At 42.8% G+C, this 12,428-nt stretch overlaps 1 protein-coding gene across 2 annotated transcripts; it reads left to right on the top strand.

The window, feature by feature from the left end:
• The first annotated feature begins 1,202 nt into the window (after positions 1–1,202).
• LOC135444857 (pantetheinase-like) lies at positions 1,203–12,332 on the top strand. 2 transcript variants are annotated; one of them, XM_064706913.1, is made up of 8 exons: positions 1,203–1,481; positions 3,193–3,433; positions 3,538–3,668; positions 5,396–5,588; positions 7,036–7,327; positions 8,475–8,848; positions 11,320–11,490; positions 11,862–12,332. In XM_064706913.1, the coding sequence occupies exons 2-8, from the start codon at positions 3,221–3,223 to the stop codon at positions 11,979–11,981; spliced, it is 1,494 nt and encodes a 497-aa protein (XP_064562983.1). In that variant the 5' UTR covers positions 1,203–1,481; positions 3,193–3,220; the 3' UTR covers positions 11,982–12,332. The 2 variants fall into 2 exon arrangements, with proteins under 2 accessions (XP_064562983.1, XP_064562984.1); XM_064706914.1 differs by lacking the exon at positions 1,203–1,481 and adding an exon at positions 1,854–1,982.
• Positions 12,333–12,428: the final 96 nt, after the last annotated feature.

The raw sequence follows: 12,428 nt of genomic DNA, 5'->3' as shown, positions 1-12,428 counted from the left end.
GACCCTCCATCCATGGATCAAGCTTCAGCATGATTTCACTGCAGATCATTCAAGCTTTCATGTGCTTGTTTCTGTGACTCTAATTAGTCACAAATAATGGTAATTAATAGTAATATTCATAATTAAAATGGCATTCTATTTTTCTAGTTGCCTTATCTAATGGCATAGTTATTGCACTTTGATTTATTGACTTGATTTTGCAGCAAAAATCAATACTCTGCTGGAATGTTGTGTATGAATTTTTATATGGTAGATTTGGTTGGCATAGGAATGGCCTGTGAACAATAGAAACACTGGGAACAACAGAAAATAAATTCCTCTGACTTTACTGGTGTAGGATTAAGTGGGTTGTACCCCAATAAAAAACAGTTTTTAATTGTTTGAAATTTTTGTTGGAGTATTCAAAGCCATTTCCACAGCACTGTTTCCACCCCATTTCTGAACAGACACTTTTGTAAACAAGAGACTAGCAGAAACTGAAAATTTTAGCTTCCTTGGAAAAGGAAAAATAGTCTCAAAAAAATGTTCTTTCAAACAAAACTAGTTATTCAGCTCAGCACACTGCAGTGTGTTATCTTACCATGGCCTAACTCACAGTTGGAAGACTCTAATCTCTCTGGCCACATTTTTAGGATGTGGGATACCTCCCTAGCACAGAATTGTTGACAACTGTTTGTGTCACAAAGGCTCAAAAGAAGCAATTTCTCAGAGGCATGTCTGTGTTCCCCTGGAATGGTTGCTCCTACTGGTGCAAGGGAGAGCCAGGACTGTGCCAGCAGGTGTTGGGTAAGGGGAGGGAACAGCTGGGACAGGCTGGCAGGTGTGAGGATGTGGGCCCTGCAGAATGTGCTTTAGGCAAGTGGACTGGATTACTTTGTGTCTGCCAGCTAAGATTTCTGTGTGTGCCCAATTCTATTGCGTGTTCTGCAAGTTTACTTTGAAGCACAGACATTGTTTACACATAATCTGACCAACATAATAAAAAAAATACAGACTTGTAAGAGGCTAAATACATTGGTGTTTTTTTGACAAGGGAATGTCTTAAAAATAAGATTGTATTCTGTGCAAGTATCAAACCGAATCCCTCTGCAATCCATGTAGTGGAAGTAATGGGAAACACTCTGCTGTTCGGGAAGGAAAAGTACTGTATCTTTAAATTTGTCCCCGCGCCCTGGGAAAAGCTGTCCTGTTAGGGCACGGGGAACATGACTCGGTGCTGTGGGCAGAAGTGAGCGCCTTCTGACTTCCCGACTCCTGCTCACGTGTGCTCAGCGCTCGGCAGGGATTGCGTGGCTGCCGAGCGCCCTTTCACAGCCTCCCCCAGGCAGCGTTAACCCTTGGAATGCGCGCTTGTCTTCCTCACGCTCTCCTCTCGCTAAGCACAAGAAAAGAAGCCGGAGCACCGTCTGTCGACAGAGTCCCTCTACAGCTAAGCTGATTTAGCACCACATTGCGTCCTGCTTCACAAACTAAATCCTCAGGTAGCCCCCACCATCCGGCGGTGGCAGCGATGGGGACGGGTGCCATACAGGGGTGGGAAGGGTGCACTGGGAGGAGAGAGGTGTGGAAAATAGGCGGATCCTGTAGATAAGTTCCCCCTTACGTTGTCCACAGGCACGGAGAGCCCGGGTCGCTGCAGTTTTCTTCAGTTTATTCGGTGCATTTGTTTGTTTATCTGGTGTCAGTTCCTTGCTCCTGGGCGAGCTCCCAGCTCCTCAGGACATAGGGAGCGGTGCCCGCTGGTACCGAGGCAAACAGGGACAACTCCACTGCACCTCGTGCCGGCAGTGGGACTGGAGTTCTGCGGGGCATTCCCCTGGCCCTGCACTTGTAAATATTTCTGCTCAGCCCTGGCAGGGCAGTCACCTTTCTGGCTGATGTCCTCGCTATTGCTAAGCAAGGGAGCATTTGATACTTCCTCCTTCACACTGATGTCTGATTGTGCTTCATGTGACTCAGCCTGTATTTCGTTTGGTAAAAAGGTGAGGCAGAGAGGAAAGGGAGGCTTCCAAGCTGCATTAGTTCAAGTATCAGCGAGATCTCTCTTGCAGCCTTTAAAAGGCTTGTATTATAGGTTCCTGAATGAGCATGCTGGATCTAGGAATGTTTGTAGCGAAGTACTTAGGGATGAAAATCACCAGATGAAAGTTCCTAGTGATTGAAACCCTCAGTGAGCACTACTCTGTGAGAGGACTCTGTGGTATCTGCATTCATCAGCCTGTCTGTATTTTCTGAACCAGCTCTACAGTGACAGCCTGCTGTAGCTGAAAGCAGACAGCCTGCTCTGATACCCTCTGCTCAGATAAGCCTTTTTCAAATGAGAATAGTGCAAATACTAGAAAGTCAAAAACTGGAAAATGTCATAGGAACAAATGGATTTGAAGTGAGTTGAAGATTAAAAGTGAGTGCCTCTCAATACACAGCATGTTCATGGGGGCAGAAAGGTGTGCAGAGAGGCAGGCATGCTACTGCACTTGGTTAACTAGCCTGCTCTTCAGGCTGGCGAGAGACAGGCAATGAGTTATTTACATGCCTTATTTCAGATGAAAAATTCTGTCCAGATTCATATTTTCTGTTGGAATTCTTTTGGAAAGTGGTGCCCAGCTAAACAGAAGTGACTGGGAGAGACACTGGGATAAACTCAAAGGACAGTTCTATTGCTGGCCTGTTGGGTGCATGACATCTAAGTACAGCGAAATGCTAATGCAATTTCTGTGGTCTAGAGAAACTCAGAAGCAAGCTGCACATACTGAGACATAGCATAGGAATTGAGGAATACCAAGATACTAGAATAAAGAAGTTTTTATTACCCTGAGTTTTGCCTCTCAAAATTCACAGAAGGCCAGCTCCACTGGTTGCAGTATCCACCTGGGTATCAGCTGAGCCCACACAGAAAATGTCTTGCTGTAATCAGTGATAGAGAAGAGTATAACAACAAAAATGGGTCTGTGCTTTCTAGATATGATTTTAATGACTTATTTTTTTACTGGCCCCATTAGTCTTGGCATTGCCCAGCATTATAAGTTTGTTCAGTTGTGTCATCCTTACTTTGTACTGCAATACTTTCTTATATCTCACACTTGGTTCCAAGGTAATGCTTTAACAGACCTGCAGTTCGTTCCTCCCTCTTTCAAAGTAAACTTTGTCCCCCTTTACTTTTCTGTGCATGTTGCTTTTGCACTGTTTGTCCAGAGCACTCCAGGAGTGGGAGGCTGCAGCCATGCTCCCTTCCCAGGCTCTCCTGCCCGCTGTGCTGTTTGCACTCGCAGCCCTTCGGGCCCTCGCCTCCGACACCTTCCTGGCAGCCGTCTACGAGCACGCCGTCATCCTGCCACATGCCACCCAGGAGCCCGTCCCTGCCAGCGATGCTTTGGCCCTGATGAACAGAAACATGGATGTCTTGGAAGGGGCCATCAAGGAAGCTGCCCAGCAGGTACGAGGGCTGCCGTGAGGGCTGTCCATCAGTGTTTCCTGCTCCTGCTGACCCTCCTGGCTGTCTGTTGACGGGTGCCCTTTAAACGGAGCCTGTTGTGACAGGGTGCGCACATCATTGTGACTCCTGAAGACGGCATCTATGGCTGGCGATTCACAAGAGAATCCATCTACCCCTACCTGGAGGATATCCCTGATCCAGCGGTGAATTGGATTCCCTGCACTGACCCCTCAAGGTGATTCCTTCTGCAGTGGTTTAGGTGATTTCAACCTTTTATCTATCTCATGGAGTCTTGAGCAGCAGACACTAAATTACTAAGAACTGCTAATGACTCTGACATAAGTTTTAATTGAAATTGAGTATGGAGGTAGTTAAATGGTTAAATATATACCATGTCCATGACTATTCAATGTGGGAAACATTAAGATTTTTTTTTAAATTAGAAACTTTAAGGAGAAATTCAAACAATATACAGAATTTGGGTTACTAAAAGTTGAGGAAATCTCTTTTTTTGATGCCAGAATATATCCTGATTCTTCTTCTTCTTTCAATTTTTCCACACTATTTTGAATAGAACTGACTGTAAATTATTAACAGTAGTATTTTTTTGATTTTTTGGTTTGTTTGTTTTTTACAAATGACATGTTGAAACAAAAGCACACAAATCATTTTTGTGGGCTGCCAGGAAGTAGTCTCTGAGCAGATAATAAGAGATGATGAAGTCAGTAATTAAAGTCCAAACTTCTAAATTATAAAATCCCAGGAATTTTTAACCTTGATTTTCCACAGTTAAGGTAAGATAAAGTCTGAATTGCTAGAGTCTCTGTGTTGTAGAAAATGATCTGTCATTCAAGCAGCATGTTTCAGCAGTGACAAACTAAGCTATAGCTGAGAACTGGACTTTAGACTCCTACAGCATGCAATACGTGTTCAGCTATGGAATTACAGCCATGGTCTGCCCTTTTCATCATGGATTTCTGCACTTCCTTGATGAGAGCAGGTTATTGTATCAGTGGGGATATAGTAACTCAGTGCAGGGATGTGCAACTTTTTGTTGAGATACAAGTAGGTAAAGTATACAGTCTTTCATTGAAGGTGGAGTGTGGGGTGGCAGTGTGTCTAAGCAGGTCTTTATTCTAGTGCATCACACAGGTTTAGCAGAGGTGATCTGAATGCCTCCTCACTGGTCCAAATCAGAGGTTTCACTAGCAGCTTTTGGGAATATAACACTTGTCATCAGTGTCTGGCTTGCCTTATCCCTGGTGCTGTGTGTGTATCTTGCATGGAAGTCCTCCTTGTGTGGCCCATGCACACCTTGCAAAACCATAGGCATTGCCACACTGCAAAGGGGAATGAATGGCTGCTCTCTTTATGGCCTGGTGTGGATGCTTCAGAGGTGCTGCCAGTTTCTGGCACATGGACACTGTCATGTCTCAAAATTAACAGCCCACTGTTCTTCATGCCATGGTTACAGGTTTGTGTGTGCCTGTCTATGGGAGGAAATGAATGCTGAATTGCCTTCACCATATCATCTGCATTATCCCAAAGCTCAACCCTGCTTAGCCTGCTAAGGGCCCAGAGCTGCAGCCCTCAGGTGTCAGCATGCCTGATGCTAAAATATTTGCTTGTGTGACACCAAGCTAGTGTCTTCCTCTGCCCAGAGATTGCTCTCCTGCCCTTTCCCGGCCCAAGGTTATCTGTTTACTGCAGAGCATGTTCCAGGTGCTGAAGGAGACTGGCAGGCATGTCCCTGCAGAGGCCAAAGGGAGGTCTCCAGGGCCTACCCCAAGGTGCAGGAAGCAATCTGAGGAAGCACTGCAGCATCTCTGTGTATCTGCCTACCCTGCCATGGCTGCAGGGTTGGAGATGCTGCTGGTGTGCCCTCAGGTACTGTGGAAATGGACACCACTGACAGCACAGGTTTTGTTAATTTTGGTTTTTTCCTTCCTGAAAATACATTAGATTTGGTCCAGCACCAGTGCAGGAACGACTCAGCTGCATGGCCAGAAATAACTCCATCTATGTGGTTGCAAATATTGGGGACAAGAAGCCGTGTGACTCCAGTGATCCCAGCTGCCCCAGGGACGGTCGGTACCACTACAACACGGATGTCGTCTTTGACGCACAGGGCAAACTGGTGGCTCGCTACCACAAGGTAAAGTGGTCTTGGAGAGACAGAAATTAATTTTCCCCTACTTCCAAAATATCTAGGTTTGGGAAGAGAATTAGATGCCAGTCATTGTCCACTGACAGAATTTTGTTTTTCTTTATAATTTAAAAGAATATCTCTCTTGCTATGAAGTGTCGATGCCAGATTTGCATTTGCTGTCATGTTTCTCAAAACAGACTGGAATGAAAAATGATTGTTCTGGTGCAATTTAATGGCATATGGCTTTGGTTGACTTCCTCAGTTCGTTAGCTCGCTACTACTGCAAATTCTGCTGCTTGAGCAGCTTCAGTTTTCAGTGCCAGCTTTTCACCAGACTACCACTTCATGTTCCAGGATTTCAGTGTTCACGTCCATTTCATCGTAAATGAGCAGTCTGACTTCAGAGAGGCAGACCTTTATTTCTGATGCTGTTTTGGCACAGTTTTTGCACAATGGGAATTGTTTTGACATTGTGAGGATGTCAAAGCAAGTGAAAATGCCAGATGGGTGTAAAAAGAGATAAGGATATTGGGTCATTTGCACCAAATGGAAATTCCTCTTTCAGTATTATGTGCCTACCTGCCAGTTCCATCAAAGCTGTTTATGAATTATGTGCTAGATATTCTGCCAGTGTGGGTAGAGTGAAGTCAGTTTATTTAAGGCACTTTGGGCCCAATATTTCATCTGGCTGTTTAGAGAAAAGATGCCAAGATATCTATTTGTGAGCAAACTGGGTGAATGAAACACTGATAAAGCAAGTCTGTCCCTCAGCCTGCTATGGCCCAGGTGCTGAATTACAAGTTAAATAAACTTGAACTTCTTTTCTGGCTTGGTATCCATATTTACTTTCAGACCACCTGGACATTTATAAAAGACTCTTAATAAATATGTATGTGAAAGAAGAAGGTAAATGTTGGAAAGCTGAGGATGTCAAAAACTTCAGTTTTTCTGTTGGCTGAGATCATCTGCCTTTCTTCCATCAGCACAGCCTTTGTTTTTTACTCTGCAGCGTCCCAAATACTGTCCTGTGCTTCATGCTGGTGCTCTGTACTTCAGTGCTTCTGGGCATCTCCACACCAAAGTCACCAATTTTGTCTCTTGGCACCAGATCCCCCATACTTCTTTTACATTACTGTTTCTCTTCTGGTTGCATTTGGGTTGCCAGAAATATAAACTAGGTGGGGAGAGTGGAGAGATTATTGTTTTGCAGATGACACCAACAGACCTGAAGGCAGCTGGCCGCTTTCCTAGCTAGATGCCAGGGCAGTATGCAATATGTGTTCCATATTTTGGGTATGGTGATCATATAATTTTAGCCTGATTTCCTGCCTGTGAGGGTTTCCAACACAGGTCAAAACTTTTCTCTAGTCATTCTGAGCAGCTTTAGGGAATGAATCCAAGACACATGGTTAGTGTGCCTCTAACTGGTTTATCTATTTTCCTTCCCCTACAGTATAATCTCTTTCTAGGAGAAAATCAGTTTGATTATCCAAAAGAGCCAGAAGCTGTCACCTTTGAGACTCCTTTTGGGAAGTTTGGCATTTTCACTTGCTTTGACATCCTTTTCTATGAGCCTGCTGTGGTCCTGGTGAACAAGATGCAGGTGGACACCGTGCTCTTCCCAACAGCTTGGATGAATGTCCTGCCCTTTCTGACTGCAATTGAGTTTCACTCTGCCTGGGCTATGGGCATGGGTGTCAATGTCTTAGCTGCCAATACTCACAACACTAGCATGGAAATGACAGGTAACTTCATTTTCACTCTGTGGAAGAATCTTTATAACCACAGCTCTCTTATTCCCCTTTCTATGAAGTGATTTTGCCGAGGAATATAATTTATTTCTCTGGAAGGTGAAACGTCTAGTCACCAAATTTTAAGGCTGATAAATCCTGTTCCTATTGGTTTCATAAAGACACAACAAAACTTATAGTGTTTTATTTTCCCTAGCTTCTTAGGATTATCTTTCCTTTTAATGGCTCTAAATAAGTAGTAGGTCACTGCCCTTATGCCTGAACAGAAATTTTGATGGTTTTTAAGGCTCTTTTCCTCTCCATTTATAAGTCTATGGTTGAATGCCAAACTGTAAATATATTCATAAACCACATATGTGGCAACATTTATTCTGCCAAATGAGATACTTATTTTTATAGTAAGTTGTATTTAACACTGCTACAGAAAACCATTAAAAACACATGTTCAGGCCGGTTGTAGTAACACTGCTAAGATGTCCACATCTTCATTTTAGAATGTAGCATTGATTTTTTTTACAGCTCAGGTTATGGAATAGTATATTTCAATTAGACCACTATCTTCACAGACCTGAGCAACCACAGTATGGTTTTGGGACTGTTCATTTGAAATGCCTGACAGGCTTCTGCAGTGATGGGTATGACAGACCTTTGATTTCCCTCTGTTGCTTGGTGCTGGTCAGATGTGAATCACTCATGAGGGGAGGAGTTCTCAGCCAGTGTAAAGGGGGCTGGACAGTTGCTGTCTCCTTCTGTTCATGGACAGGCCTGTGATACATGCCTGCGTTGTGTTTTGGATTGTCTCAATCAGTAGCTAGTCCTTTCACATCAATCAGCCAAGAAAAAAGGAATTATCAACTCTATTGCACACAGGGGAAAAGAGAACCGAGGAAGCCATAAATATAATCATAACATAAAAACCCAAACATCCTCTGTCTACACTGAGCAGACCTTCTCTAAGGGAATAAATGATATTCTTTGACAAAGCATGAGCTCTGTGTACCGAGTTGCTAACTGTCATCTTTGATGAGACTAGAATTACTGTAATCTGTGTAGAATTGTGGATAAGCAATCAGTAGAGACAACTGGAAGGACAACATGATTTTTTAAATTCTTCTTGGACTGACTGTTGTGCTCTCCTCAGGGAGTGGAATTTATGCACCAACTGGAGCCAGAGCATACTCCTACAACATGAAAACTGAAGATGGTCACCTCCTCATTGCTGAATTAGATGCACACCCTCGTCTTTCTCCTGCCTCTCCACCTGCTGTCAGCTGGAACTCCTATGCTTTGAGTGTTGAAAGATTCTCACAGAATGGCCATGAATTCACAGGAATCATCTTTGAAGATCCCTTTACTTTCACAGAGCTCACTAAGCCTGGGGGGAATGTCACTGTCTGCCAAAAAGACCTCTGCTGTCACTTGAGCTACAAGATGGCAGAGAAAAGAGATGATGAAGTTTATGTGCTGGGTGCTTTTGATGGTCTTCATGTTTTTGAAGGACAGTACTATCTGCAGGTAATTCTCTGGAAGGGGCTATTCCTTTAGGAAGGTTATTTACAGGGAGAAGCCTTCAGCTCTGTGGTGGAAAAAGAGAAGACAATGCCTGTCTTCTGTGCTGGATCCTACGGCACCTTTTGTTAGTAATGGAAAGAAGTTGCTAAAACTTCCAAGCCTATTTGCCTTCAAATCCAACAAATGCAGTAGAGAGATCTCTAAACCTCCTCTAAATGTCCGGAGTGCACTCAATATTTTGGGGGTGTGCAATATCGGCTAAATTTAGGTTTTCTTCTGTGAATATCTGCAGTAAGTGTTCTGAATCTCCTCTGTATCACAGAATAGTTAGGATTGAAAGGGACATCTGAAGATCACATAGTCCAATTCCTCTACCAAGGCAAAGTCACCTAGAGCAGATTACACAGAAACACATCTGGGTGGCTTTTGAGTGCCTCCAGAAAGGGAGCATCCAAGACCTTCCTTGTTATCGTACTGCAGAAGTTCCATACCTTCTGGGTGATTTCTCATGGGCACCTCCTCACAGCATTAACTCCTTCTTCACAGCACAACCAACAAACTCCAACTCTCTCCTCACCCAGCTAACCCATCCTTTTGTAGCACTTGTCTTCTTATTGGACACAGCCATGGCCTGTTAAGGGCAGGCCTGTTCCTAATCTTTGGTGATTCTTACATTCTATCTCTACCCACTCCCTGGCCTGCCTCTCCTGATGCTCTGACACCCTAAATGTAAAAAAATTCTTCTTCCTTATGTTGAGGTGGATGGTTTTTATGGCCATTGCTCCTCATCCTGTTGCTGGGCACCACTGAAAAGAGCCTGGCACCATCTTCTTGGCACACACCTTTGAGATATTTGTATGTATTTATGAGACACCTCTCAGTCTTCTCTAGAATTAACAGGCCTGGCTCTCACAGTCTCTCCTCCTAAGAGAGAAGCTCCTCATTCCTAATCATCTTTGTGGCCTCAGCTGGACACTTTCCAGTAGCTCCTTTTCTTTCTTGTGCTGGAAAGAAAGAGAAGCCTGGGCACAGTACTCCAGATGTGGTCTCACTGTATTTTCATCAAAGAGATGCTGTTAAAAATCAGTTGATCATAGCTATCTTTATGAGATGCTCTGATAAGTTAGGGTCACAGAGATGTTAATTTTTTTTGTCATTATCCAAATCATAGCAATGAAGCTTACTTAAATGGCTTATGACTTTTAGTGGAAATATCCTCTCTTCCTCTCTTTTAATCAAATATTTGGAAAGACAGTGAGCTACATCCTGGTTGAATTTGCTTAAAGCCATATTTGAAAACATCCTTTGCCTTCATGATTAAGTTATTGTGCCAGCAGATTATACTTTTATTTAGTTACTTCTGTCTGTCAGCATCAACATTTTGTACCAGCTGATACAGACTCTGGGATATGAGGGGAGGCATTATCCAGCAAACAGCTCATCTAATACTAGGAAGGTAACTTGAATAAATTCAGTTCTTGGTGAGCCAGATAGTCTCTGCCAGAATTGAAAGTTCTAGAGAAGACAGGAATTTCTACTCTTCCTTTTACCCTCATTTTTTTTTCATTTCCTCAGAACTTATACCTTATTTCTCTGCTTATTTGCATTTCAACACAAAACCATATTTACTGATGAATAATACTTCTGAATTTTTGCAAATATGCTTCTATGCCCCAATACCAGACCTGTAGAAAAACTCCATCATCTATCAGCAAAACCAGACAACATCCTTCAAATCATTCCTGAATCAGAGGAGTGCTAGTCCTATTTCATATTTCCTCATGAAGACCATAAACATTTAGCAGCTGGATAATTAACTCTCATGACAAAAGGGAAACAACATTGTGATTCCTACTTTACTCTATGTGCTGCAACTACTAACACAAAACTGTAACCAAAGATGCTAACTTCATCTCCTTGGCCTATATTAACTAGGATTTGGACAGGAAACATCAAATTCAGACTTCCATGGACTATCAGGCCATCTAATGAAGTATCATTAGCAACATACACAATTAGCAGTAAGAGGACCTGGATGTGCACTTTTACAATGTACCCATGTGGAAGACTTTGTTTTGTTTGCCTAAAATTTCCATTCACAAACTCATCTTACTAAGACCTGTGGGAAAGAAACCTTCAAATAAGACAATTGGTGATTTAAAGAATTGTGGAAGAAACAGGATCAGGCTTCAGAGATGAAATAAGGTGCTTTGGCTGCACTTATGTCAAAACCAATTTATTTATAAAATTATAAGACTAAGACAGCTTATTTATAACATTATGAGACTAAGTTCTGGAATACACCCAGTCAGATCAAGTGGTAAAAAAATAACCTACAACTGAAAAGGAGTCACCCAAGAGTTATGAAGAAGATCCTATGACTATCACCTGCTCTGACTCACATTAGCTTTAATGACACAAGGCACCAGTGTTGCCATCTTGCTAAATACCTTGTTGTCTCCTCCTCCCCACAGATCTGCACTCTGCTCAAGTGCCCCAGCACAAACCTGAGCACATGTGGGCAGCCCGTGGAGACGGCTCAGACCAAGTTTGACATGTTCTCCCTCAGTGGCACGTTTGGCACCAGCTACATCTTCCCAGAAGTGCTGTACAGCGGGGTGCAGCTGGCCCCTGGGGAGTTCGAGGTAATGGCACACCCTTGTATTTTGTCAGACATCAGTGGTCAAAAAGCCACTACAAGAGCAACTTAGCTGTTACCAGAGTCCTCTGTACTCTGCCTCCAGTTCAAGGCAGCTTTATTTCTGTCTGATTTTCCTGGTTGTATTCAAACGGTTAATCCACCTTTCCAATTCTCTTCTGCCCTGTTCCCCCAAATCCTCCAGAACCAGATCTCCTTCAGGACAGAAATGTAGTTTTTCTCAGCCTTCCTGACAGCTCCAATTGAGATTGGAGCTCTTTTGACTAGATCAACATTACTGAATATATGATTTTGTCTTTGCCATACAGTAGTAGTGCTTTGATGATGCTCCTGCTTATTTTGCTTTTTCATAACCAGGTGCTGGCTGATGGACGTCTGATAAATCGGAATACTACATCAAAGCCAGTTTTGAGTGTAACACTCTTTGGGAGATGGTATGAAAAGGACCCTCCATCCATGGATCAAGCTTCAGCATGATTTCACTGCAGATCATTCAAGCTTTCATGTGCTTGTTTCTGTGACTCTAATTAGTCACAAATAATGGTAATTAATAGTAATATTCATAATTAAAATGGCATTCTATTTTTCTAGTTGCCTTATCTAATGGCATAGTTATTGCACTTTGATTTATTGACTTGATTTTGCAGCAAAAATCAATACTCTGCTGGAATGTTGTGTATGAATTTTTATATGGTAGATTTGGTTGGCATAGGAATGGCCTGTGAACAATAGAAACACTTGGAAAAACAGAAAATAAATTCCTCTGACTTTACTGGTGTAGGATTAAGTGGGTTGTACCCCAATAAAAAACAGTTTTTAATTGTTTGAAATTTTTGTTGGAGTATTCAAAGCCATTTCCACAGCACTGTTCCCACCCCATTTCTGAACAGACACTTTTGTAAACAAGAGATTACCAGAAACTTT

This window comes from Zonotrichia leucophrys, chromosome 3, assembly GCF_028769735.1.
Source record: "Zonotrichia leucophrys gambelii isolate GWCS_2022_RI chromosome 3, RI_Zleu_2.0, whole genome shotgun sequence".
Classification (NCBI taxonomy): Eukaryota; Metazoa; Chordata; class Aves; order Passeriformes; family Passerellidae; genus Zonotrichia; species Zonotrichia leucophrys.
The sequence above is the reverse complement of the archived record's forward strand: the minus strand, read 5'-3'. Positions and strand labels throughout refer to the sequence as shown.